The following is a 25,494-nucleotide window of genomic DNA, read 5'->3' on the forward strand; positions in this document are numbered from 1 at the left end:
ATGGGAAAAAAACTTTATGCTTCTAAATAGCTTTGGAGCCTTTAGTTGTTTGAAATCCATTGCTTCATTACTGAGAAATTTTGTTAAAAAACAAATATTGAGTTGGGGAATGGTCAAGAGTACAAAAAAATAGCGTCTTGGGTGATGTGGGGGGGAAATCACGACACACTGAAAGATCTAGTTTTCTCATACTTTGTTGCTATCGCCCCAGGAGCCAGTATGTATTTGGGGGCACTGAAGACTGGAATGGGAGTGTCTCTTCTTTAATCCCAATACATAGGGCAGATATACACTACCACTTTAGGTTGATATAATTTACATCGGGTGAAAAGACCACCCCCTGAGCAACACAAGTTACACCCACCTAAATGCCGGTGTAGACAGTTCTCCTACAAACACAGCTACAGCCTTCGTGGAGGTGGAATAATTATGCCAACTAGAGAGCTCTCTCCTGTTACTTAGCAGCTCTGTGTTGTTGGGGAACCAGGGCACAGTACCCAGCCTGTCTGACCCCCTTTCCTGCCTCAGCTTGAACCAAATTTGCATCAGAAGAAAGACTTACAAAAAGCAATGAAAAGGCAGTGGAAGACACACCTAAACCCTTGGCATAAAGGAATTAAGGAAACTCCCCTAGCCTCATTTGCTGCTGCTCGAGCCACTGTGCTGAGTCCAGGGGCATATAAAGGTGGCAGACTGAAAGTGCTGCTCGACCCAGTGTGCTCAGGCATGCTTTATTCTGATGCGGTACCGATAGCATATGAGGGTAGCAGCTTGGAGGTGCTGTTCAACCCAGCCTGCTGAGACGAAGGACATATGAGGGTGACAGCTTAGAAGTGCTGCTCAATCTAGCCTACTGAGACCAAGGACGTATAAGGGGTCAGTTTGGGAGTGCTGATTAACCCAGTCCTCCAGAACGTGTGCGCCTGATTCTGGGGCTGGAAGAACCTCGGGAACCTAGATCCTGCAGGATAGCTCCACTGGGAGGGAACTTGCAGCAGGGAGAAGTGAGAATACAAGTGACACAAGCAGTACATTGACTGAAGTACAGAACCTCCCCATCCCCCGAAGAGTAAACTTAATAAATGAGCATACTCCAAAGTAACGGGCACAGCTGTTAACAGTCCTGTTGGCGTAGTGTGTCTTCACCAGATGCGCTACAGCAGCACAGTTGCATTGATGCAGGTGTGCTGATGTAGTGTTTCCAGTGTAGACTAGCTTTCCATTAGAGTATTTAATTCTTATTCCCTACCTCACGTGCTGGCTCTGTTTCCCGCTTCTAACCCCAGACCTGTCTTCTCCATTCTAGTGCAAGCTTTTCAAAGAATCTGCTACTGGCTCTCTGCCCTTCCCTTGTGCCAGTTCTGAACTCCTTCTGGTACAAAGCTCTCTCCTCTCCACTGGTGCTACCTTATTTATTGATTTATTTGAGCCAGCAATCACAGGGTACCGGCCACTAGTCAGCTGGTTTGCAAATGGCATCAGGTAATAATGGACACCAGTGCTCATGTCAATATATGCTGTCACCTCACCCTCACCCCCACCCCCATGTAGCTTATTTTCCTCTGAAGGAAAGAATATTTTTTAAATTGTTCATATGACAAATACCAACAAATCAGATTTTAAATACAAAATTCTATGGGTTAACGTCTACACACAAAATATTCAATTGGACTTGTGTATTGGGCCCTACTGCAACAATTGAACAACAAATAATATTACCAGAGCTGTGTTAACAGCAATTATGTTGATACACAAAAGGTGTTCTGGCATAAGTACAAGGAATTAAAAACAACCATGCTACTTTAAGATGTGATGGCCATTTTGAAAAATGTGGAAGGTGAGTTTTGACTAAATTAACATAGTGTTGTTGATAGCAATTAACAAGCTCCATTTATAGCATATGAGAGGGGTCAGATCCAAGTTTCTCTGCAGCTGATGACCTGGCTTTGGGTGGCCAAAGGGATAGCACAGCTAGTGCAAACAAAATAAAGCAATTTTCCTACGAATATTCAAAATATCCTGCGACAGTCTAATTTATGGAAGATCACATCACTATCCATGAAAATTATTTAAAATTGTAAATGACACAACAATATCCTTACTCTGAAGTACAACAATGTGGTTTGGCCAGTCATCCTGAGTAGCAGGAGAACCACCCTATCCTTGGGAGAAGCTGGCAAATAATATACAGGGAATCCATGGAAAACTGAACTACCTAAGGCATCAAGCTGTTGACCTGGGTAAAAATTTCTACTGTATGCTAGTATCTGAATACTGCTGCCTATTAAACTGACTAATAGTGTATGTCTCATGAAGAAGCATGCATATTGCCCATATTTCACTCATCCTGCTCCATCATGTCAAATGAAGAGTTACAATTATGACAATAGAGTGTATAAGCAAAGGAGGCTACTTTGCCAGAATGCTTCACATCTGGACCAAAAATAAAAGACAAATACAACTATAGAAAAATGCCTAGTAAGACGGAAGTAGAAGTAGTTTCTAGCCTGTAAATGTGATGTTTGGGGGAATCAATTATTTAAGAAAAAGTACCATAAGGCAGCTCGGTGGTGCAATGGGATAATGGTGTAAAACAGGATAACACACTCAATAATCACATCAGAAGAGAAATCAGGAAGAGGAACATCACTGAATACATATTGTATGCCTTAAATAGTTGCTTAGGTCACACAGAAACATTTAGAGGACACTAAAGACAAAGTAATTTCTGAGACCTCTGCAATTCATTTGAAAAGATGAGTCACCATGTAAATCAACCTACTACCAAACTACTAAGAATACTTAGCAATTACACCACATTTTCCACAATCAAAGAACTTTATAAACAGGACCTAAATAACCCTAATCCGACCAGTGAGGTAGGTATTATCCCCATTCAACAAATCAGAAAACAGTAACAAAAAAGGTTAAGTGACTTGCTCATGGCCCTGGAGGAACTACATGTGAGAGCTGGGACAAGGAGAGGTTACTCACCTTGTGCAATAACCGGAGTTCCTTGACATGTGTCTCATATGGGTGCACCACTTCAGGTGAGCATAAACCCCTGTGGCTTTGATCAGACATTTTTGGTAGCAGTGCATGTTCAGCCCACGCACACGCCCCATACATCCTCATGTTCTGCTCCAAGGAAACGAAGGCCTGTGTGAGTGAACCACTCTCAGTTCCTTCTTTACTATGAAGTTCCACAAGGAAACTCCAAAGAAGAGGGGAAGGAGGGCACTCACAGGGGAACACATTTCAAAGAACTCTAACTACTGCACAAAGTGAGTAACTTTTTCTTTGATTAGAGTCCCTATGGGGACAGGCGACTCCTGAACAGTATCCCCCTAAGGAAGGGATGATTTCCGAGATGACTTCTAGGCTGAAGGCGGTTGAGGAGGAACTGAGAACAGTTCGCCCGCCCAGCCCTATATATCCTCCGAGTGGGGCATGAGAGCACATGCACAGCCCAAACAGGCATCTCTACCAAAATTTCTGATCAAAGGCCCAGGGGTGTATGTGCACCTGAAACAGAGCACCCACATCCTGATGGGGAGCACTGACAGGGACACTATTCAAAGAAGAACTAGGAGTTCCTGAGTCCCAGCTCAATGCATTTTCTGATGGTAGGCCATAAAATAAGTCGCTCTGAACACTGATGAGTAATGATGATCCTGCTTGGGAAAAGGTGTAAGTTAGAACAGGTAGAACTTCTGACGTTTCCTTTTTTAAAAATAAAAATCAATAGTCTTTCCAGTTATAAGACAGGAAGAACACGGATTCAGAGCACTGAGAAACTGTGAGTTCGATCATCTCATCTGATGCACTGCAAACAAGCACTATGCAATTAGATGACCTGGTTGTTATATGTTGTTGGTATTATGATAGCTCCCAGAAGTCACAGTGAGGGTCATGGTCCTACTGTGATAGGTACAGATAGATACGTAGGTATCTAAGGCCTTGTCTACATACAGTTTTTGGACTGATTTAACTAAAATCAGTAGAAAAAATGATTTACCTAACTTGGTGCATCTCTCTAGCATGGACACAGCTACATAAGTATAATAAGCAACAGTAGCATAAACACCTTTATACTAGTCTAAGTGTCCACACGAGAGGGTTGCACTAATTTAACTAAACCATATTTCTAATGATTTAGTTAAATCAGCACCAAAAAAATCAAAACCAAAAAAACAACAACTGTAGACAAATCTCAAGAAGACAAGAAACATATAAAGGGTGAGAAAGATACATTCAAATATTGACATGTATATACTATTTTTCAAAAAGAGCTATACCGAAGTTCCCCATAACCTGCCCCTTCTGGTAAGAATCACAGAAGAAGTAAGCCCTGAGCAGGGATACGAAGGAGGAAAAGGTAGCAGCTTTACAGATCAGTTCAGGTTGGGCATTTCATGCACAGTGGGAGCATGGAAGAAGGTTTGAAGACAACTGTAACAGCAATACACAAGTGGGCAGACAAGGCTGTCACCACTGGTGGAATGGAGGAATAGAGGATAACACAGTAAAAGACAAAACTGGATAACAGGGAGTGGCAGAGCTGTGTATGTCCTCTGTGACCAATGAGATACAGCGAATTTGAACCGGAGACAGTTGAAAAGGTGAGACAGTCAATTGGGAGGACTGTTTCATGCATCCCATTCAAATGGCTTCCTACCTACTCGCATTTCAGGCGATACAAACACATGCCCTCTTGATTTCCTTCAGTACCACTTTTCTTCAGCCTCTGTGCTCCAGATGAGTGAGCTCTCCTAGCTTTGTAGGCTGCTGTCTAAGTGCTATCAGAAGAGAAGGGTGGTTGGGAAAGTTACTGCTACAGCAACTTCTTTATTGTGTGGTATATATAAAGGCAGCAATTCAAATGCCATTAGTTTTTCTAAGATCAACAAGCACAAAAAAGTGATGCTAAAAAATAGACACCTTTATTTCAAGATAACTAACATACAACTCGCTAAACCACCACCAAGCGCTATCTGTCCTTTTTGGGCAAACTGTGTCTCTCATTAACAGTGCATCCACCCAGTCCTTCCCTAGACATTTCCCAACATTCTCCATTACACTTTTTGACATATATTGCTTTGATCTAGAATGCCAATTCCTCTGGATATGGACTGTGTCCTTTTATTTACCTATGAAATTCCATACACAAGTACAGTATTAAATAAAAAGAACAAGAAGAGGGGGGAGTGCCACACTCAGGAGTGAAGTCTTTCCCTTTCCTAGAAGAAAGCAGAGAAGGAGAATTGGCCACTTTTAATGGAACTATTTGACAGCAGTTCCTGACTGTGGTGACATTAGCCCGTATCCTTCTACACTGGTAACATGTCCTGAATTGAGCCATTTAATGCAAACAAGCAGCAATTTTTACACTGCCTTAGCAGAACACAGGAAAACACTCACCTCATCAAAATATGTAAATTAAACATGGAAATTACAAAGCAGTGTTTAAAATACCTGAAAATGTTTCAAAATAATCTTTGTTAAAATCTCAACATCTGTAATCCCTGGAGGTCCCCAATTTAATTAGAATTAAAACTGGAAGTGCACCCTGTATAAAGGTACCAAGTATCAAGACAGCATGAACAAGGATGCAGTTAGAGATGTAAAAGACTGGAGCCAGAGGTACAGACAAAAGCAGGATACTTCTCTTTCTCGCCTTTTAAAACTGTCTTTTTTAATAGTTTGGTTTGGTTTAGTTTAGTAGGTACAGCCATGTAATACTGTACTTCCATTTCTCACCTAAAAAGACTTGTGAAAATCTTACTCTACCCTGTGTGTCTGGCTAAAGTCTGATCTTCCAGTCTTATATCAAATTAACAATATGGCTACTTCTTTGCTTCATTATTTCAGACTTATTTTCACATACTGTATAGAGAATTTTAAGGAACCAATAATACTGACTTAGTTATATTTTGCATTCAAATAAATAACTGAAAACTCTATATAAAAAGTTTTAAGAAAAATACAGCGATCCAAAAATACAAGCAAAATTGGATTTTATGCCAAAAGCCTTTTCAAAAGACATCTGAAATGTAAGAGCTGGAATGTCTCTCTCTGGAGTTTACACCATATTGAACTTAAAAGAATGATCTTGGAGCCCCATGGACATGTAACTTTTTAACCTTAAAAGTGGTCTTGAGAAACTCTCTCTTTGGCTCAGGTGGGTAAGATGAACAACGGGGCAAAAGGAGTCAGATAGACTACACATTAACAAGGCACATACATTACCACACATATAATGGTCTATCTGGTCATTTATTTGTCAGCTATGAAATAAAATAACCTGATGCATTAAGTCCCTTAAACCATGAAAAAACAAGACATCATGGATATATCAACAATAATCAGAGACAGAATGGAGACTGGGTAACAAAATCAAAGCAACTAACATAGACCTAGGCAAAAAAATACAAAAAATGAATGTGTCATACATCTGAACAAATAAATTCTAATGCCTTCAAAACCAGTGAATCAAAGGGGTGGATCACAGAAGAGAAAATCTAAGCAGAACATTTTGTGAAACATACAAAGCCTTGGACGTAGGTGTGGACTACACTTAAAAATTTTAACCCAGCAGAAAGTAAGAGCCAAGTGGAAACCGAAAATGATTTACACACACATTTTGGAACAGGTCAGTGAAAATATGCTTACACAAGCTTCATTAATGCAATCACAAGTTCAATGAAGCCAAATGGACATCTCAACTGATAAACAGAGTAATAAGAAACACTGTCAAATCCAGTTAAAAGACAATCAGAAACGGATATCCCAACTACTGAGAAACAATAATGCAAATTCCAAATTAAAAAGACCCTCACGGTAAGAAAACCTACAAGATGTTCCCAGCAAAATAGAGAATAAAAAAAAACAATCTTGCTAATGAAAAACATTCTTTGCATGTCAGAACTAATCTGCACAAGTAACATAAGGAATGGAGAAAACACGTTCCCAGTTCGGCAAAGACGTTACTGAAGTAGACCACATCATAAACTCATGTAATGCCAGGGGGACTGCCAGGGAAAAAATAAGAGCAAGTTTGACAGCCCGTTAAAGAAACAACCTACAAATTGTTTTATGGAAAATCATCTAAATAAACCTAACCACAGACTTACACCTGTATTGCCAGCAGCATCCAGAACATTTACAGCATTAGAACACAAAAAAACTAAAAGGACAACACCAGAAAAGCAAAATTTGAAGAACGCACAATGCAACAGCTATAAATACAAAAATTTATCAAATGAACAGCTGCCAAAATATATTACATAATACTATGCATTTATATAGAAGTATTTTGGATATCTTATATTGTCTATTGTTATATAATAATATATTATTGCAGGTAATGTAAATCTTTTCAGTTTGAGAGCCAAACATTACTGTCAATACTCCAGGACAGAGTCTCTGTCTTGTTCTTCCCTTTACATTGCTCAGGTGGTGCACAAAGACAGTGGAAATCACGCACAGGTTCCCTGCTGGATTCCCTAGTGTGAGTACAGCGCTGGCATAACCAGCTCCTATGTTTCCCTTGCTGCAGTCACTGGTGCAGAGGGATGTGCTGAGGGTAGGCAGAGGAAGTGGCTGTAACACATTGTACTCCAGCTATAGCCAGTTGACCTATGACATCCTGTCAATCATAAACAGTTAGTACAACTTAAAGCAGCCTCCAAGCCACTCTAACCTATTGCTGGTGCAAAGAATCTGGAAACAATAATTAATTGGTTGTTCTGTCTGCTTCTCCTTTTTTCCCCACTTATACCAGGCTAAGCTGAGTGGCCAGGTGAGGGCAGGGACCCATCTTTGCTAGACAGTCTCCTAGACTCAGGCAGAGCCAGTTGAGCTCTCATCCTGCTTCCTCCAAGAATCTCACAACCTGGCAGGGAAGCAGGCAATGGAGCAGCCAGAAGAGAAAGTTACTCACCTTGCAGTAACTGAGGTTCTTCGAGATGTGTGTCCCTGTGGGTGCTCCACTCTAGGTGACGGTGTGTCCCGGCGCCGTCGATCGGAGATTTTCGGTAGCAGTGCCTGGTTGGGGCGCACGCACCCAGATGGTATCTCCCATCTAGTTGGAATCTTCCTGAGTGCGTGCGCCCCACACCCCCTCAGTTCCTTCTCTCGTGGAGCATCATACTAGTACTCCAAAGTAGAGGGGAGGAGGGCGGGGAGTGGAGCACCCACAGGGACACACATCTCGAAGAACCTCAGTTACTGCAAGGTGAGTAACTTTCTCTTCTTCTTCGAGTGCTGTCCCTGTGGGTGCTCCACTCTAGGTGAATGTGTAGCAGTACCCACTAAGGTTGGTGGGACTTTGGAGATGCGGGCAGGGAGTACTGAAGATAGTACTGTATGGCCTACTATTGCGTCTGCCGTGGTATCTTGCGTGAGAGCATAGTGTTTTGCAAACGTGTTTCAGATGACCATGTAGCCGCTGCTACAGATATCAGGAATGGGAACGTTGTGTAAGAAGGCAATGGATGCCGACATGGCTCTAGTGGAATGAGTTCTAATGTTATCGGGCGGTTGAAGATTCTTCGCACGGTAACAGGATCTGATGCAGTCAGAGATCCACTTGGATAGACGTTGTTTAGAGATAGCCGTGCCCTTTGATCTTTCAGCAATGGAAACGAAGAGTCGTGGAGACTTGCGAAATGGTTTAGTCCGTTCTAAATAAAAGGCAATTGCTCTCCTCACATCGAGAGTATGCAGGGTTGCGTCCTGCGGAGTTTTGTGAGGTTTGGGATAGAAGGTAGGTAAGTATATAGGTTGGTTGAGGTGGAAGTTGACACCACCTTAGGAAGAAATTTAGGATGTGGTCTCAAAGTGACTTTATCTTTGGAGAAGATTGTGTAGGGAGGGTGGGCCATGAGGGCAGTCATTTCACCAACTCTCCTCGCTGATGTTATGGCAATTAGGAAAGCCACCTTCATGGACATATGGAGGTGAGAGGAGGTAGCCCAGCGGCTCAAATGGAGGTTTCATGAGGGCATGAAGTACAAGGTTAAGATTCCATGTAGCCACTGTTGGATGAATTTCAGGGTAGAGATTTTGCAGGCCAGCGAGAAAGCGTTTAATGGTGGGGTGCGTAAAGAGTGAGTACCCATCCAATAGGTCATGGAAGGTGGTAAGCGCTGCCAGGTGCACTTTGATGGAGCTGATTGAGAGTCCATCTTGTTTTTAGTTTCAGGAGGTAGTCTAGAATGTTAGGGAGGGTCACATTATTGGGTGCTAAATGGTTATGCGAGCACCAAATAGCGAAAAACGTCTCCACTTCTGAAGGTAGGTTTTACGAGTGGAGTCCCTCCTACTGTGCAAGAGGACATGTTGGACCTGCTCGGAACAGGCTAGTTCATGGGTTTGGAACCATGAAGGAACCAGGCTGTGAGGTGGAGCTTTTGGAGCTGGGGTGAAGGACTCGTCCGTTGTCCTGATAAGGAGGTCTGGTCTGTTGGGGAGAGCCCATGGTGACGGGAGGACATGCGGAGAAGGTATGGGTACCACGTCTGTCTTGGCCAAGCTGGGGCAATAAGGATGACCCGGGCCTTGTCGTCCGCAATCTTCCGAAGAACCCTGTGTAGTAGAGGGATAGGTGGAAGGCATACAGAGGGCAGTTGTTCCATGGGATGAGGAATGCGTCTCCTAAGGGATGCAGTCCCGAGTCCCGCCCTGGAGCAAAACAGAGGGCATTTCCGGTTTCGAGTCGTGGCAAAGAGATCTATGGATGGCGTGCCCCAGTGGGAGAAGAGCTGTTGGATTACTGCGGGGTGCAGTTCCCATTCGTGTTCGTCGAGAAGTGTCTGCTGAGTGCGTCGGCAGCCAGTGTGTTGTGACAGCCTGGTAGGTAGGAAGCGACGATCTGTATTCGATGTCGTATGCACCAATTCCATAGTCGAATGGCTTCCATGCAGAGGGAATGTGATCGGGCTCCTCCTTGTCTGTTTATGTAATACATACATGCTATGTTGTCTGTTAAGACTCGCAGGTATTTGTTCTTTATGAGGGGAAGAAAGTGAAGGCATGCTCTCTCACTGCTCTGAGCTCTAAGAGATTTATGTGTAGATGTGTCTCTGATGCAGACCACCGGCCTTGTGCCCTGTGGTCCCCTAGATGTGCTCCCCAACGATCAGGGAAGCGTCCGTGGTGAGCATGAGCGTTGGGGATCGTTGTTGGAAGGGAACCCCTGTGCAGAGGTTTTCTGGACTTGTCCACCATTGTAGGGAAGTTATAACGTGAGGTGGAGGAGTTAGCAGCATCCCTAAGTGATGTCTGCTGGGTTTGAAACTGGAGTTGAGCCAGCCCTGGAGGCATCTCATGTGTAGCCTGGCGTGTTGAACCACGAAGGTGGTAGCTGCCATGTGACCAAGGAGCTGTAGGCAGGTTCTTGCTTGCGTCCTGGGAACGGATAGAAAGCGTACGTATGAGCCGCGTGATAGCGAGGAATCTGTTGTATGGGAGCGAGGCCCTGCTCTGGGTTGAGTCGAGATGAGCTCCAATGAATTCGATCTGTTGCGTAGGTATCAGGGTAGATTTTTGAATGTTTATTTGGAGGCCTAGGCTGTGAAACATGGAGATGGTGAGGCGCGTGGCTTGAAATGTCTCGCCATAGGAGTCGCCCCTGATGAGGCAATCGTCCAGGTAGGGGAAAAGTGTGACCCCGTGTTTGCGGAGATGAGCCACGACCACGGCTAGGGTCTTGGAAAAAACTCTTGGAGCTGTGGAGAGTCCGAAAGGGAGAACTCTGTATTGGAAAGTGATCCTGACCGATTGTGAATCGTAGGAAGCGTCGGTGAGCTGGATGTATTGATATATGGAAATAAGCATCTTGTAGGTCGAGGGCTGTAAACCAGTCCCCTTGATCCAGTGCAGGTATTATTGTGCCCAATGTGACCATCTTGAATCTTTGTGTCCTCACAAATTTGTTCAGTCGGCGTAGGTCTAGTATAGGCCTCCATCCCCCGTTTTCTTCTGCGTTAGAAAGTAATGGGAGTAGAACCCTGTCCCTTGATGTTGTGCTGGCACAGGTTCCACTGCGCCAAGTTGCAGGAGGTGTGCCACTTCTGCGAAGTAACTGTTCGTGAGAGGGGTCCCTGAAGAGGGACGGGGATGGGGAAAGGGTAGGAGGGTAGGATATGAACGGGATGGAATAGCCGGTCTGAACTATTTCGAGGACCCAACGGTCCTGTGTAATCCGTTGCCAAGCATGTTGGAAATACTGGAGGCGGTGGCCAAATGGACAAGTAAGTGTGTGGATCAAGGGGTGGTCGTACAGACCCTCGACCAAAGCTTCAAAACTGTTGTTTATTGCCTGGTGGACGGAAGGTGGTGGCCTGATTTTGATTTTGTCTGCGTTTGGGAGGTCTAGTACGATTCCTAGTTGTGTCATATGGTCTGGTTGAGGGCGATAGTACTGATGTGTGCGTGGTCTCTGGTATGGTTGGTATCGTTGTCTCCTGGGAGGTGGTGGGTGAATGCCCAGGGTGCGCAGTGTCGCTCTCGAATCTTTCATGGTGTGGAGGAGTTCATCAGTTTTCTCCGAAAAGAGTTTGTCCTTATCAATGGGAGGTCCTCCACTTTGGTTTGGAGCTCTTTAGGAATGCCTGACGCAGAGAGCCATGATGATCTGCGCATAACACAGCAGTTGCAGTGGTACGGGCTGCTGTGTCCGCTGTGTCTAAGGACGCTTGTAGAGCCGTTCTGGAGATCAATTGTCCCTCAGACAGGATTGAGTTGAAGTCTGCTCTTCTGTCCTCTGGGATGTATGAGGCAAATTCGAGAAGCTTATTATAATTATCAAAATCATAGCTGGCGAGGAGAGCAGAATAGTTAGCAATCCTGAATTGTAGAGTAGAGGACGTATAAACCTTGCGGCCCAGGACATCAAGGCGTCTAAGGTCCTTGTCTTGTGGAGTTGGTCGATATTGTGACTGTTTAGTTCGCTGTGTCACTGCATCAATGACAAGAGAGTTCGGTGCTGGATGAGAAAAAGAGGAAGTCTGCGTCCTTTGCAGGAACGTAGTATTTTACGTTCGATCTTCTTACAAGTTGGTACTAGAGAAGCTGGGGTTTGCCAGAGGGTGTCGGCTGGCTCCATGAGTGCGTCATTTATAGGGAGCGCGATTTTCGAGGGCGCAGATGGTTGAAGAATTTTGAGGAGTTTGTGCTGACTCTCCTGAACCTCTTCTAAGGGATATCCTGACTGAGTGCAACTCTCCTGAAAAGTTCTTGAAATTGTTTGCAGTCGTCCCACGGCTGTGGAGGTGGAGGGAGGATGGCTTCATCTGAGACTAATGGAGAGTTAGGGTTAGGCGAGTCAGGATATGGTGCATAGCTCCCAGACTCTGGAGGGGCTCAGGCACCCTGGAAGTGGATGGAGCAGGAGATTGAGGCACCGAAGGAAGATGATTGGTAGGAGGATTCTGCCACGGGTACCACTGAGGCCAAGGCATAGGGTAGGAGAACCCAGGTATCGCCCACGGGGGGGCAACGTAGGGAAACTGAGGCTGCTGGCTTGAGCCGTGACCTGAGGTGGTAAAGGTGCCTGTGGAACAGAAGCAGGAGGGAGAACTCTGCTGCTGCTGTAGCTCAAGGTCACCGTCGGTGAAAGGTGGGTCAGGTGGAGAAAGTGGCAGGTCAAGAAAGGAGTCCTCTGTGTCTAGGAGTGGAGAGTGAGGCTCAGGTGGCACTAGAAGGTCACTTTGTGTGAGAAGCTGTTGTTCCTGCTCTCTCTAGGCTGATCTAAGCCTGCTCTCTGCTCTAGTTCTTTACTAGGAGAGAGTGGCAGAGAGTGTCCTGCTGTGTCGAGCCTGGAGGTGCCCTGCAGGGGGTCTGTTGTGGTGCGCGGGCAGAGAGTGGCTGGGTGCCGACCCTCTTCGCGGTGCCGAGGCTGATCGCGCTGTCGGCACCGCAGCTATTTTCGTCGCTGAGGCAGAGCGCGCTGGCGGGACCGCGGCCGCTTTTAGCACTGAAATTGACCGGTTTGTAAGCTCCCGCGGCTGTTTCTGCCTGTCGGAGCCGAACGCGCTGCCGGCACCGCGGCCGTTGCCGGTGCCGAAGGAGGAACGTGGTGCCGGTGCTGTAGCCCCTCTCGGTGCCGAAGAGGAGTAAGTTGTCCGCGCCGCAGTCGTTTGCGGTGCGGAGGGACCGAATCAACGGGTGCCTTCCCCGCGCGGGAGGTCTGGTCCCTGCCTCTAAGCTCCGTCAGAGCGGTTGCTGAGGCATTTGAAGAGGCTGAAGCAGCTGTCTTTCCTGCTGTCAGCACAGGGGGTAGGGATCTCGCCGGAGACCCTCTACCCTTGTTAGCGTCTCGTTTGAGAGGCTGCTTGGCTTCTTGCCTCCGCTCCAGGGAAGGTGAAGCAATACTCCCCACCGGTTCAGATTTGGCTGGAGAGCGTGTGGGAGCAGGCTCTACCTTTCCCGTCTCCGACAGCGGTTGCAGGGATTTCTCCATCATAATGATCTTGAGGCGCAGATCCCTGTCACGTTGAGCTCTTGATTTAAGGCTCACGCAGTGAAGGCACTTTGCTGGGATGTGGGTGTCGCCTAGGCACCTCACACACAGAGAGTGGCCATCTGAGCAGGGCATGGAGTCCTGACAAGAGATGCACTTTTTGAAACCTGAAGGTCCTGGCATTGTGAGTTAGAGATGGCTGAGGAGAGTGTCTCAATGGGAGACAAGCCTGAGGTGTTTTTTTTTTTAACTAAATAACTAACAATGTAACTATACTAAAGGAAGGGAAACAATTGGGAAGATAATTATTAATTTTTTGTTACTGTTTCCTATAGAGACCAGGGAAGAGAAGGTAGCACTGCCCCGAGTCCCGTCTTCAGCCGAGGACGGTTGAGAAGGAACAGAGGGGGGTGTGGGGCACACGCACTCAGGAAGATTCCAACTAGACGGGAGATACCATCTGGGTGCGTGCGCCCCAACCAGGCACTGCTACCGAAAATCTCCGATCGACAGCGCCGGGACGCACCGTCACCTAGAGTGGAGCACCCACAGGGACAGCACTTGAAGAAGAACTACTATCTCGTCTCCCTTCTGCACAGCAGCAGGCAGCCATGAGGGAGCTGCTGAGTACTTGTAGCAGAGCTGCTTCTACAGATGGATGGGAAGTAGTGCTCCCTACCTCCACTTCCCACAGTGGCAGATGTAAACCAAATGTTTCAAATTAAAAACCACAGCACACAGTTCAGGAAATATTTTCAGTTCTTAACCAAACGCTAATCTTAACGTAGGGCCTCAGTTTAGAGACTCAAGAAGCCCTGGGCCACTGTATTTATTTGGACTGCTTTACTTATCCTTTCCTCTTGGAAGGCAGGCTGCCTAAGTACCCTGACTGCAGCAGTACGGGCCTCTGAAGGAGAAAAAAAAGTTACTATGAATAGGTCAAAAACTTCTAAAATAAGTTTTTCTACACATGAAGTCACACAAATTAAAGGTCCAACATATTGCAGTCTACTAGAGCTGGATCTGGGTCAGTTGATACAGAAGTGATTCCTGGTTTTCAGGTGGTATAATGTAGCCCAAATAGTTCATCAAAAAATAACTAAACCAATCATGGGTCTAAAGACGAATATTTCCCGATTCTTGCTCTTTCACCATTTTAATTTTGTGGTGGAATTTTTATATTTGTTGGATGAAACATTTTTATGGTTGAGTTTAGTTTTGGTTTATTTATTTATTTGTCCCTAATGGTAGTTGTCTGAATGCTGTTCAGGAGCTGAGTGTTAGAAATAGCCCTAGTGCAGATGACCTGGTGGAGAGAATGCAGCTGACTTCCTAAAAGGTGTAGGATAAATGTAATTTATCATGTGGATATCATAGTCACACAACACACTCTAATTGCTAAGCAACCTGCAAGCATTTGGGAGACACTTCTGCATCTGTTCCCCCCTCTCCAGCTAGATTGCCTCAGGGTATGTCTACACCGCGATTGGACACCTGTGGCTGGCCCATGCCAGCTGACTTGGGCTCGGGCTGCAGGGCTGTTTTATTGTGGTATAGATGTTCAGGGCTGGGCTGCAGCCTGAGCTCTGGGACTCTCCCACCTTGCAGGATCCTAGAGCATGGACACTCACATTGCAATTTTTTAAAGAGTATTTGGGTATATCGACACCATATTAACTGCACTCTGATTATACAAACTTGTAAGGATAGAGAATGAATATTAGTGTTGATGAAAAAGGCATTTGCTAATTTGAACACATCTGTTTTTTTTCTGTGAACCCCTTGCCAGCTTCTAATAACCACAGAACTGATTCTGCCAAGCAAACTCAAGCTGAGTAGTACTTGATACTCCACAAGTTTTCCCACTGAAATCAACTGTAGATTACAATCTGATTACTTGTACAGTAAAGCATTACTGTGAATGTAAGAGGCAGAACAAAGCTCTAGGAGTTGATATTTGCAGTGAGTGACATTTTCTACTCTTATTTGAATTTTTTTTTTTTAATTTTACAGTCTTGAGGGAAAAGTTCTTTTTTTCCTACTCACTTCTGTGCTCCCTGAGACAACAGCTTTGTCCACGTTCACCGATAGCTGCTCTTCAGTCTGGCATACTCCCAATGACCACTCTGCACAGCGGTGATGAGCCCAGCAGTGACCTAATGCATTATCATTGAGAAAGAATTGCACAATTTTACAACTTTGCCAAGAAGCAGCTGAGTTTCAAAATAAGCATTAAAGGAAAGACCTTAAAAAAATACAAAAACAAACAAACAAAAAAACCCCAGACCTGATCTCGCAACCATTACTCGAGAATACAGAGCTTAATTTTAGTGGTAAGCGCTTGCAGAGTTAGGACAATAGTCTTTTACTGAAACAGGAAGAGCAGGAGGAGGAAGGAATCAACAATTTCTCTACATGCTGCAGTTTTTATTATATACAAAAAAACCCAGATGTTTTCACACACATTTATATACCTTCCAGCTTCTAGTTTTTGTACCCCAAAATATACAAATACATCTGTGACATGTCTGTGTGTACTTATACACTCAAGGTTAACTTCAGGTTTGCCCCTCACTTATTTTACTGTTTGTCTGTATATTTGTCCTTAGCTTGTGAACTCCCTGGGACAGGGATCAATTCCTTTTGTCTGCTGGGAAAGCACCAAGCACATTGTGAGTGCTACCGTAAACAAATAATTTTTGAAAGATCACAAGGTGCCATGCACAGGGTTGGTACATAAATTGTTTTGTAAAAAAACTGTGATTACAATAGTAAGCTGCTGTTATAGAGAGACACACACAAATAAGAGCCTGCTGTACTCATATTGGGAAACTTAGACTACAAAAATAGAGCTTCTAGGACTCAAAGTACCTGTTAAAATGACTTTCAGTTCAGCTACTCGCAGAAGAATGAAAACCTAGGATATGGTATAATGACAAACTGCTAATATTTCTCGCCTCAGCTGAAGGTATTCTATGCTGACGTACCATATGAGACTCATGGTATGTACCTCTTGAAAATTGCTATTAAGCATATAAACTGTATATTGCAACTCTGCATTTAGTAACAAAAAAAAGGACTGAAAGTAAATAAAAAGAAATAATTGTAAGCATTTTCCAATAGTGATGACTTGGAAGAATTAAAATTTATCCAACATTAGGCGACCAGACTCCATACTAATTTTTTTTTAAAATTCATTTAGAAGAGGTTTCTTTTCAATCAAATTTTGAAACCAATTTTCAGAGAATTTTGAAGAAAAGTGACACTACTACTAAGTTCAGTACAGAAATAATATTTATAGAACAAGTTCTGAGTTCTTACAGTTTCTTCTTTTGTGAGACACAAGTAGGGCTAACCAAATTCATAGTCCATTTTGGTCAATTTCACAGTCATAGGATTTAAAAAATTATAAACGTCATGATTTCAGATATTTAAATCTGAAATTTCATGGTAATGTAACTGTAGGGATCCTGACCCAAAAAAGGAGTTGGGGATGGAGGGTTACAAGGTTACTGTAGGATGGGTTGTGGCACTGCAACCCTTACTTCTGTGCGGCTCCTGGTGGTGGTGTGGCCTTCAGAGCTTGGCAGCTGGAGATCGGTGGCTGCTGGTTGGGCATCCAGCTCTGAAGGCAGTGCTGCCACCAGCAGTAGCACAGAAGTAAGGATGGCATGGTATAGTACTGCCACCCCTACTTCTGCACTGCTGCTTGCAGAGCTGGTTCTTCATTCAGCAACCGCCACTCTCCAGATGCCCAGCTCTGAAGGCAGCGCAGAAGTAAGGGTGGCAATACTGTGACGCCCACCTAAAATAATCTTGCGATCCCCCTGTAATCTCCCTTTTGGGTCAGGACCCCCAATTTGAGAAACGATGGCCTCCTCTGTGAAATCTGTAGAGTATAGAGTAAAAGCACACAAAAGACCATATTTCACTATCCATGACACATTTTCCATGGCCGTGAATTTGGTAGGGCCCTATACATAAGCATATGGTATAGACTGCTAGTAGGGCAACATTTGAACCAAAATGCTCTGAGAAAATAGCCCAAAGCTTCTTGATTTTTCTGATATACCTAAATAAAACATTAAAGTTAAAAATGTATATTACAATCTTAGGACCTGATCCTGAAAGTCCTTCCTCTCATGACTAATTGTTATTTGTTCAGGTAGCTCCAGTGAAGCCACAGGAGAAGGAGGCTTTGCCAGGACTGTGCCTTTAGGAGTTATATAAAATGACAGTTTAAACTCTGACGTATTATCTCTGTTTCTTTCTCCTTTGCTCCTCACTTCCCCAAAGAGGCAATCACTATACCAAAACTAAAGAATTATTTAAACAAAAGTTTAGCTTGAATTTCAGTTAAACGATTACAAATATGTACCACATACTATTAACACCTGAATGTATACCTACCTGTTGGCTCAAATAAGGCTTGGACATCAATGTCATCTGGTAAGCCAACTAAACTGAGTTCATCCCAGAATTTGACAACCTGATCGTCAGAAGCAGTTTGAGTGCTTACACTTGTACATGATGCTATACTCTGTCGAGGTCTCTCTCTGTAGAGAAGGAGAGAAAAAATGTGGGTAGGTAACTCTGCAATTAAAACAGTCTAAGTTTATAACTCAATTAGCTATGTGGTTTTTAAATTATCTAAAAAAACCAGAATGCCTCAAATGAGTTTTCCCTAAGTGTGATAAAACACACATCAAAGAAGGGGGAGGGGGGGAACCTGGCCCAGTTTCTTGAATTTTGACATAGTATTTATATCAGTAGGAGAAAACGAAGAACAATGCTTTCAGTTAAAAGTCATATGCACCAGAAAAAATGACTGTGTTAAATGGCCCTTTGTCCAGACCATCTCATTGTTCAGGATATACATTCTAAAATTTTTCAAACTTCATTTTTTGTTTGACTTGCTTCATCTCCAGAAGAGATTGTTAGGTAAGTACAGGCAGATACAGATCCAGGCAAAGAAGGGATATTTCTCTGGGGAAATGGGAAACCTGGAACAAAGGGAGGGAGGTGGTGTAAACAGAGGGTGTCAGCTGCAGCTTTCTTATGGTTTCCTCTCTGCAACCTCGACAGCTGGTCTGTGGTATAGCATTGACAGTATTCTCAAAGGAGACTCTGCCCTACCAGACAGAGGTAAGCTGCTAGGATAGCAGACAGCTAGTGTGTATGGGGGAAGGGTGAAAAAGACCAAGAAAGGAGAAGGTTAGATGGCAGCAGATGTCTTTGTCCCACACAACCAAAATTCACAAAATAGCAAAGTGTAAGAGAAAGAGGGTAGAAAAGAAGAATTTAATTATACAAAAAGCACTAGATGATGAAATGGAAGAATCTATTAAACCTATTTAAAAAAACCACAAACACCACAGTATACTATTTGAGCACAGGGTACCCTCCTTTCTGGCTTTTTAACCCAACCTACCAAAAAACTGTCCACTGAACATTAGACTCACTAACCCATTAACCAGAGAAACCTGACTCCCGTAACCCTACTTAAAAAAAAAGTTTCTGCCTTCGATTGCTAAAGCACTGCACTAAGCCTTACTGAGAGGTCTAGCCCCCTCAGCTACCATAGTGAAATTTGGGTCATCTCAATCTTTTATTGGTTCCTTCTTCATTAGGGCCCTACCAAATTCCCAGTCCATTCTGATCAATTTCATAGTCAGCAGGTTTTTTAATTGGTCAAATTCACATTTTCAGACCTTTACATTTGAAATTCCATGGTGTTGTAACTGGGAGGAGGGAGGCCTACCCAAAAGTGGGTTGTGGAGAGTCACAAAGCTGATGTATGGGGGGGGTTGCAGGATTTCCACCCTCACTTTTGCACTGTGGAGCTTTCTGCAGCTGAGGGAGATTCCCAGAGGTGGCTCTGACCTCACCCGTGCTGCTGGGAACCTTCAGAGCTGTCAGCAGCCACAGAGCTTCCTGCAGCTGGGGGAGGTTCCCCGAGGTAAGTGGGTCTGATCTCCCCAGAGAGTGGCTGTGCAAGGGAAGAGGAAGTCCTGTCCCATTTCAGCCCCGAGGGGACTAGCAGCCCCCAGCTGGGGTGCTCCCAGCAGCATGGGGGAGATCAGACCCAAGTCCACCTCTGGGAATCTCCTCAAACTGCAGGAAGCTCTGTTGCTGCTGCCTTCAGTCTGATCTTCCCACAAGAGCAGCCACGCAGGAGAAGTCCCTTCCTTCCCCAGCCTGGCAGACTAACAGCTGGATCCCAGTGAATAGTAGGAGCCCCCAGCTGGGGCACTCCCAGGCCTGCCCTGTTCTGCCCCTCCAACAGCTAGATTCACAGGGGAACTCTGATTTCATAGTCTGTGACGTGTTTTTCATGGCCGTGAATTTGGCAGTCCCCGATTCATTAATAAATCAACCATATGCCTCAGTGGCTGTTCATAGATGTCGACAGTAGCAGCAGCATGAAACCGCTATATAGTTCTTGACAATTTCATGATGCTCATACCCTTCTGAAAAAGAACAGTGAACTTGACCAAATTTATGTTGATTTTACTTTACTGCTTGGTAAAGCCATGAGCTACAGCAGGCAACAGAGCTGTGTGCTGACTTAGGAGTAAAAAATTATCTCATTTTACATTTGGCTTATTTTGAAGGTTACCTTCAGAAACATAAGAGCAAGGAGATGGGGGAAAAGTAAGTGAAAGCTTAAGCTGTGCAAAAATTGATGGTTAAGATCCCCCCTCCTCCACATCTGTCAAGAAAAGCTTCTCTCTCATTATTGGTGAGTGGGTGAAGTTTTCAATCCTTGGCACTAAATTATCTCCTAATGACTTATGTCATAACAAAAAAAAAAAGTGTGCAATATCAGAAATCAAAACCTTCAAGACTAAAACCTATTACTATGAATAAAATAGCCCCCTTATTAATCGATGTATTAAATTAACTCATTCTACTGCAAAAGGGCAAGTACCCCTACATGCAGTCAAGCCAGATATTAACATAGGCTCCTGTTACTAAATTACTGTCAGTTTTAAATTAATCTAAAAAAGAAAGAATTACACATTCATACCAGATTTTATAATAAGGAAATCTGAGTACCTGTTTTTTTTAATTTGTGTTTATAGTTCCTTAATATCAAATGGATAAAATCACTGCCAGCTTTATATAGAGATTCAGCATTCATACTTAATTAAGGGCTATTAAACTAAAATTTATCTAAACTGAATAAACCTAATCTGAATATGAATTCAAATTTAAATGTCTACAGTACTTTCAATGCTATATATGCCTTGATAATTCAGGATTCCTTAAAATGTACCACCTTAAATCCTTTTAAAAGGCTGCCTCTCTTTGTTATTGTTTCATTTCCTACTTCACTTCTTCACTGTATTGGCAGCAGTCCAAAGCTATCAACCAATCAGAAAACTCCAACACAACGCTTTAGTACTTAAACTTGGATGTTAGCCAGCATGGCACTTGGGGATGATTACATCATCACCCTCAAGGGACAGAGCTGCTTAGTTGTTCCAAGCTAAATTAATTTCGCACTTTCCCATAGGCTACAAAAACCTCTACTAATCAGCCAGCACAACTAAATACACATATTAGCAAGACAGCTCTGAAACAAGAACACATCTAACCATGGTAACGGCAAAAACCCAGAATTACAAAATCCAAATATATATATTCAGAAAAATCTATTCCATTATGCAAATACTAAGAAAATCTCCATTTGCAGTTATGGATGTATTTTAAACTACATTTCCATAAATATATTCAATAATCTTTCGGCATGGACCACACAGGAATGTGTAAGTGAATGTAATTTCTCAGAAATAGCTATTAAAAAGTGCTCTATTGCAAAAGGCACCTGAGATATTGACATAGACAAAAACAACAGAGTTCTAATCACAGTAGAATATACTGTATTCATATAGCATGTTGCTTTTCACAGTTGCAAGGATTATTTTTGGAGGAGGCCAGGGAAGAAAGATTACAAAAAGTGACACACACAAATTTCTTGCCTCTCCAATGTACACAAACACAACAGTTTAGAAATCAACTGGTTAATGTGTTACTCCTCTTCTGTTCTTTTGCATGCTCTCTCTAAGATCTATTTCAAGAGTACAAATACATTTGTATTTTTAAAGTAAGTCTGTCTCTTTTACTTTTGTACTCTCCAAAAAAGAACACGTTCTCACTTCTAGGGGAAAAAACTTTAACAATAAGAAGCAGAAGAAAGATTGCTATTTTTCTGACATGGTTTGCAATTTTTCAATCACAGATTAATAATACTAAGCATCATGTGGTTTTAAAATAATTTCAAATTTTCAAATTATTCACTTCTCACTGCACAATGTTTGCATATATGCTTCCAGGTCTCTCTACAATAAATCAACAATACAACAAAATTATGACAAAAGTTTTTATGATGAAACAGACTTACTTCTTCTGTCCTCTTTGTTTGCGCGGCACTGAGTTTTGCCTTGGAGTTCTCTCATAAACTCCATCGCTGTGGTCGTTGGTTTCACTCTTACTTAAAGGCTGGTTCTTCCAGGGGATGATAAACGCTAGCGTTGGACTGAATTGTTTTAATTCTCCTTGCCCTAATGAGCTTCGTTCACCACAGTAACAAAAGGCGCAGAGTTGTTCGCTGCAAAGAGGAAACTTTTTTAAATCAGGATAATCTGGGGGATTTCCTATTAATTGTCATGTTTTGTGTCAATCTGACTTTCCTCAAACACAATGCAAAGTACAATATATAAAATATAAACAATAATTTAAAGTGTATCTTTAAATAAATTTGCAATTTAACTACTAAATATATTATTTAAAATTATGTAACAGTAGTTTTGTTTTTCTGCCATAAACGTTTGCTAAAAATGTGGAAAACACACAAGTTAAAGATTTTTTATTTGTCCTATGCTTAAAAGCCCTTAGTCTATCAAGCGAAAAAAACTTCACATATTCTACTGTATCCAAAAGGTATGAGCAAATCTAAATGGTGGTGACTGAAAGAAAGGGGTGGTGGGGGAGAAAGGGTAAGACATGCAATACCTTATTAAAATCCCATATGAACCAAAGAGATAATATAGTGGAAAACTCACATCACTGACACGACATACACATACATTGTGTGTGTGTACACACACACACACACACACACACCACCTATAACACACAGTATGTATAACATATAACCATGCATCTACAATACAAATGCATGCATTATCTATTGTATACAAAACATCACACACACATTTAAAAGAATTAATGGGAAGATCAGAATAATGGAACACTCACAGCAATGACTACATAAAAGACAGGTTATACCTACATATCATATACAAAAACATACACCTCTAGCCCATTATAATGCCAACCGATATAACACAAATTCCGATATAATGCAGTAAAGCAGCACTCCGGGGGGGGTGGGGGGGGCGGGGTTGCGTGTTCGATATAATACGGTTTCACCTATAACACACTAAGATTTTTTGGCTCCCAAGGAAAGTATTATATCGAGGTAGAGGTGTACATCCATTTAACACAAACACTGTAAAAATACAGCAGCCTAAACTTATACTTGAGGAAACTTGCACGTATTTAGTACTATGACCTGTTAAGTAAGTTATCCCTGTACCATTTGCAGTCTTGTATTAATGCTCAAAACACAATGACAGTTCTGGCAGCATTCCTTGTGTCACATCATATGGAGGTTTCTGCACAATATTTCTTAAACAACCATATTCACAAACCTAAAATGTGAACTTTTAAAATTTGCATAAAAACTGTTTAAAGAGAAAAATCATTTAACATGTTTTTACACCTAAGTGAGCAACTTTGTTTTATGTATATTTATGTCCCTGTGATCCCCAAAATGTGCCTAAGGGAATCTGGCACTTGGGTGGAAGCCTGGTTTGAAAACAGCTCCATTTAAATAGAATTTAAGCACATCTCTGAAGTGGCATATTTGGACTTTGGGAGCAGTAAGTTGAAAATAAAAAAAGTCCCCTGGAAGTCCAATTACAGTACAGTGTTCACTAGGACTTGGAAAAAATAACGGATCATCTGCACTGCTAGTCAAGGGGCTGGTCTACACTACAAAGTTAAGCTGTCCTAACTACATTGCTCAGGGTTGCAAAAAATTTCACACCCTGTGTAATGTGATTAAATCAACTTAAGGTCCGGTTATAGACACTGCTGGGTTGATGTAAGAATTCTGTCGACCTCGCTACCGCCTCTCAGATAGGTGGACTTACTACACCAATGGACAAACCCCTTCCATTGCTTTGGTAAGCAGCTGTGATGCTGCAACATTTCTAGTGTAGACATACCCAAAATCAGGTACAAGCAGCAGCAACAGCAGAATGAAGAAAGAACTAAAAAGGGAAATGTTGCAGTCCCAGCAGAGGACTACGACAATCCAATACAGCCATTTAACCTTCTGTTAATGTACTTTGAGACTGGACAAAATCTTGCCCTTACAATACAACACCACTGGGGAAGGGAAGATGGGGAAGAGGACTGGGTGCAGAGAAGGTCCCTGAGACATCCTGCAAGCACACAGCTGTCTGTCTCATATGGAAAGGCTGAACAGGAAGACATGGTTTTCTGGAGCACTTCTTAACGGTGGCCCAAGGAGCAGCAACATGCCACTAATTGTATGATGTATGTGGAGCTGGCCATACCAAACTGGCAGACCACAACCTTTTGGGGCCAGGTTGCTTCAACAGGAGCCTTAGTTGGGTCCCCCTCAAAGCATTCAAGAGAATGCTAGAGAAGACCTCATCCTGTTGCATTGGGAGAGAACCTATAGTGCATGTTGACCCCTCTCCTGCCCCCAATGATCCTGCTTGACACAGGATGGGTGTTGGCCTATACTTCCAATGTACAACCCACAGGAGAGATTTTGCTCATAACTGAGTACTAGGCAATGGATTAATTTCAGAAATATTTACAAGAATCTGCCAGAAGACAAAAAAATTTTGAAGAAAGAAAAATCTAAGTTCCCTGAAGAGGGCGTAAAGATGAGAGTGATCTCTCTTCCAGGCTGTAAATTTAAATGTAATTTCAAATGTTATATGGCAGAGCAACAAATTAGTAGCTATTCATATTTCAGAGAATATGGCTCAATCAGAGTATTAGGTGAAAACGTGTGAGTTGCCCTCATTCACACAGCTTGCAGATCAGGTGGCAAAATTATTTAGGGTAGTCAAACCTAAAGAGGACTGTGAGAGACTTCAAAGGAATTTAACGGTAGGTGAAAGGGCAGCACACTGGCTGATGAAACTCAGTGTTTACAAATGCAAAGTTTTCCACATTGCAAGGAATAATTTGAACTACTCACACACATGTGGCTGGTTTATAAATTAACTGGAACAACTTACATAAGTTGTTGTGATCATTATGAACAGTTAAAAAAAAACCTGCTCAATGTAAAACAGTCAAAATTGCAAACAAAACATTACAATGCATAAAGAATGAAACAGAAGATATTTAAAATATGATGCTATTATATAGCCCAGTACTGGTACACTACTGGACTTTCTAGGTTTGGAGACAGCTGCAGGGTCTCTGCTGCAGGTTGCAGCTTTCCCAAGCAGCAATAGGTTGAAATTAACAAAATCAGTCAGTTTCATGGCTGCTATTCAGAATGGTGTGGGCACCTGTGAAAATGTAAAGAATCATGTCAGTTTCATGCTACTGCCTGGGAAAAGCTATGAACCACAGCAGCTGACATAAGCACTGGTGTATTCAGAGAGGAAGGAAAAAAGAAGCAACCTTGGTTTAAGGGCCCAGTAGCAGAGACACATTCCCTCATTCAGGAGCCAAGAATCTGGGAAGGAATCTAACAGTAGAGATCCTATGTCCTCTCAGAAGCCAGAGGACTCTAGTATTGAGGTAGAAGGAGAAAAAGAAAGCTGTTCATTTCTAAAAGAAATATGGGGCAATTGGGCTTCAGCTCTATCAAGTATTTAATAGTCAGACATTTATATGAAAGAGACCCTCAACCACACCAAAACCCATGAATAGAATCCTAGCAGAAATCTCCAAAGCCTCCACTT

At 42.9% G+C, this 25,494-nt stretch overlaps 1 protein-coding gene across 16 annotated transcripts in view; it reads right to left on the reverse strand.

Moving 5' to 3' along the window:
- Window positions 1–25,494, reverse strand: part of KMT2C (lysine methyltransferase 2C) — a 356,746-nt gene that overhangs the window by 203,105 nt on the left and 128,147 nt on the right. For all 16 annotated transcript variants that reach the window (XM_075062190.1, XM_032767811.2, XM_032767809.2 and 13 more), the window contains 3 exons: window positions 21,873–22,079; window positions 17,876–18,021; window positions 15,512–15,621 (listed from right to left, as the gene is read on the reverse strand). In XM_075062190.1, the coding sequence (XP_074918291.1) occupies window positions 15,512–15,621; window positions 17,876–18,021; window positions 21,873–22,079 (463 nt within the window). The remainder of the gene's footprint in view (window positions 1–15,511; window positions 15,622–17,875; window positions 18,022–21,872; window positions 22,080–25,494) is intronic.

This window comes from Chelonoidis abingdonii, chromosome 2 (assembly GCF_003597395.2).
Source record: "Chelonoidis abingdonii isolate Lonesome George chromosome 2, CheloAbing_2.0, whole genome shotgun sequence".
In the NCBI taxonomy this organism is placed as follows: Eukaryota; Metazoa; Chordata; order Testudines; family Testudinidae; genus Chelonoidis; species Chelonoidis abingdonii.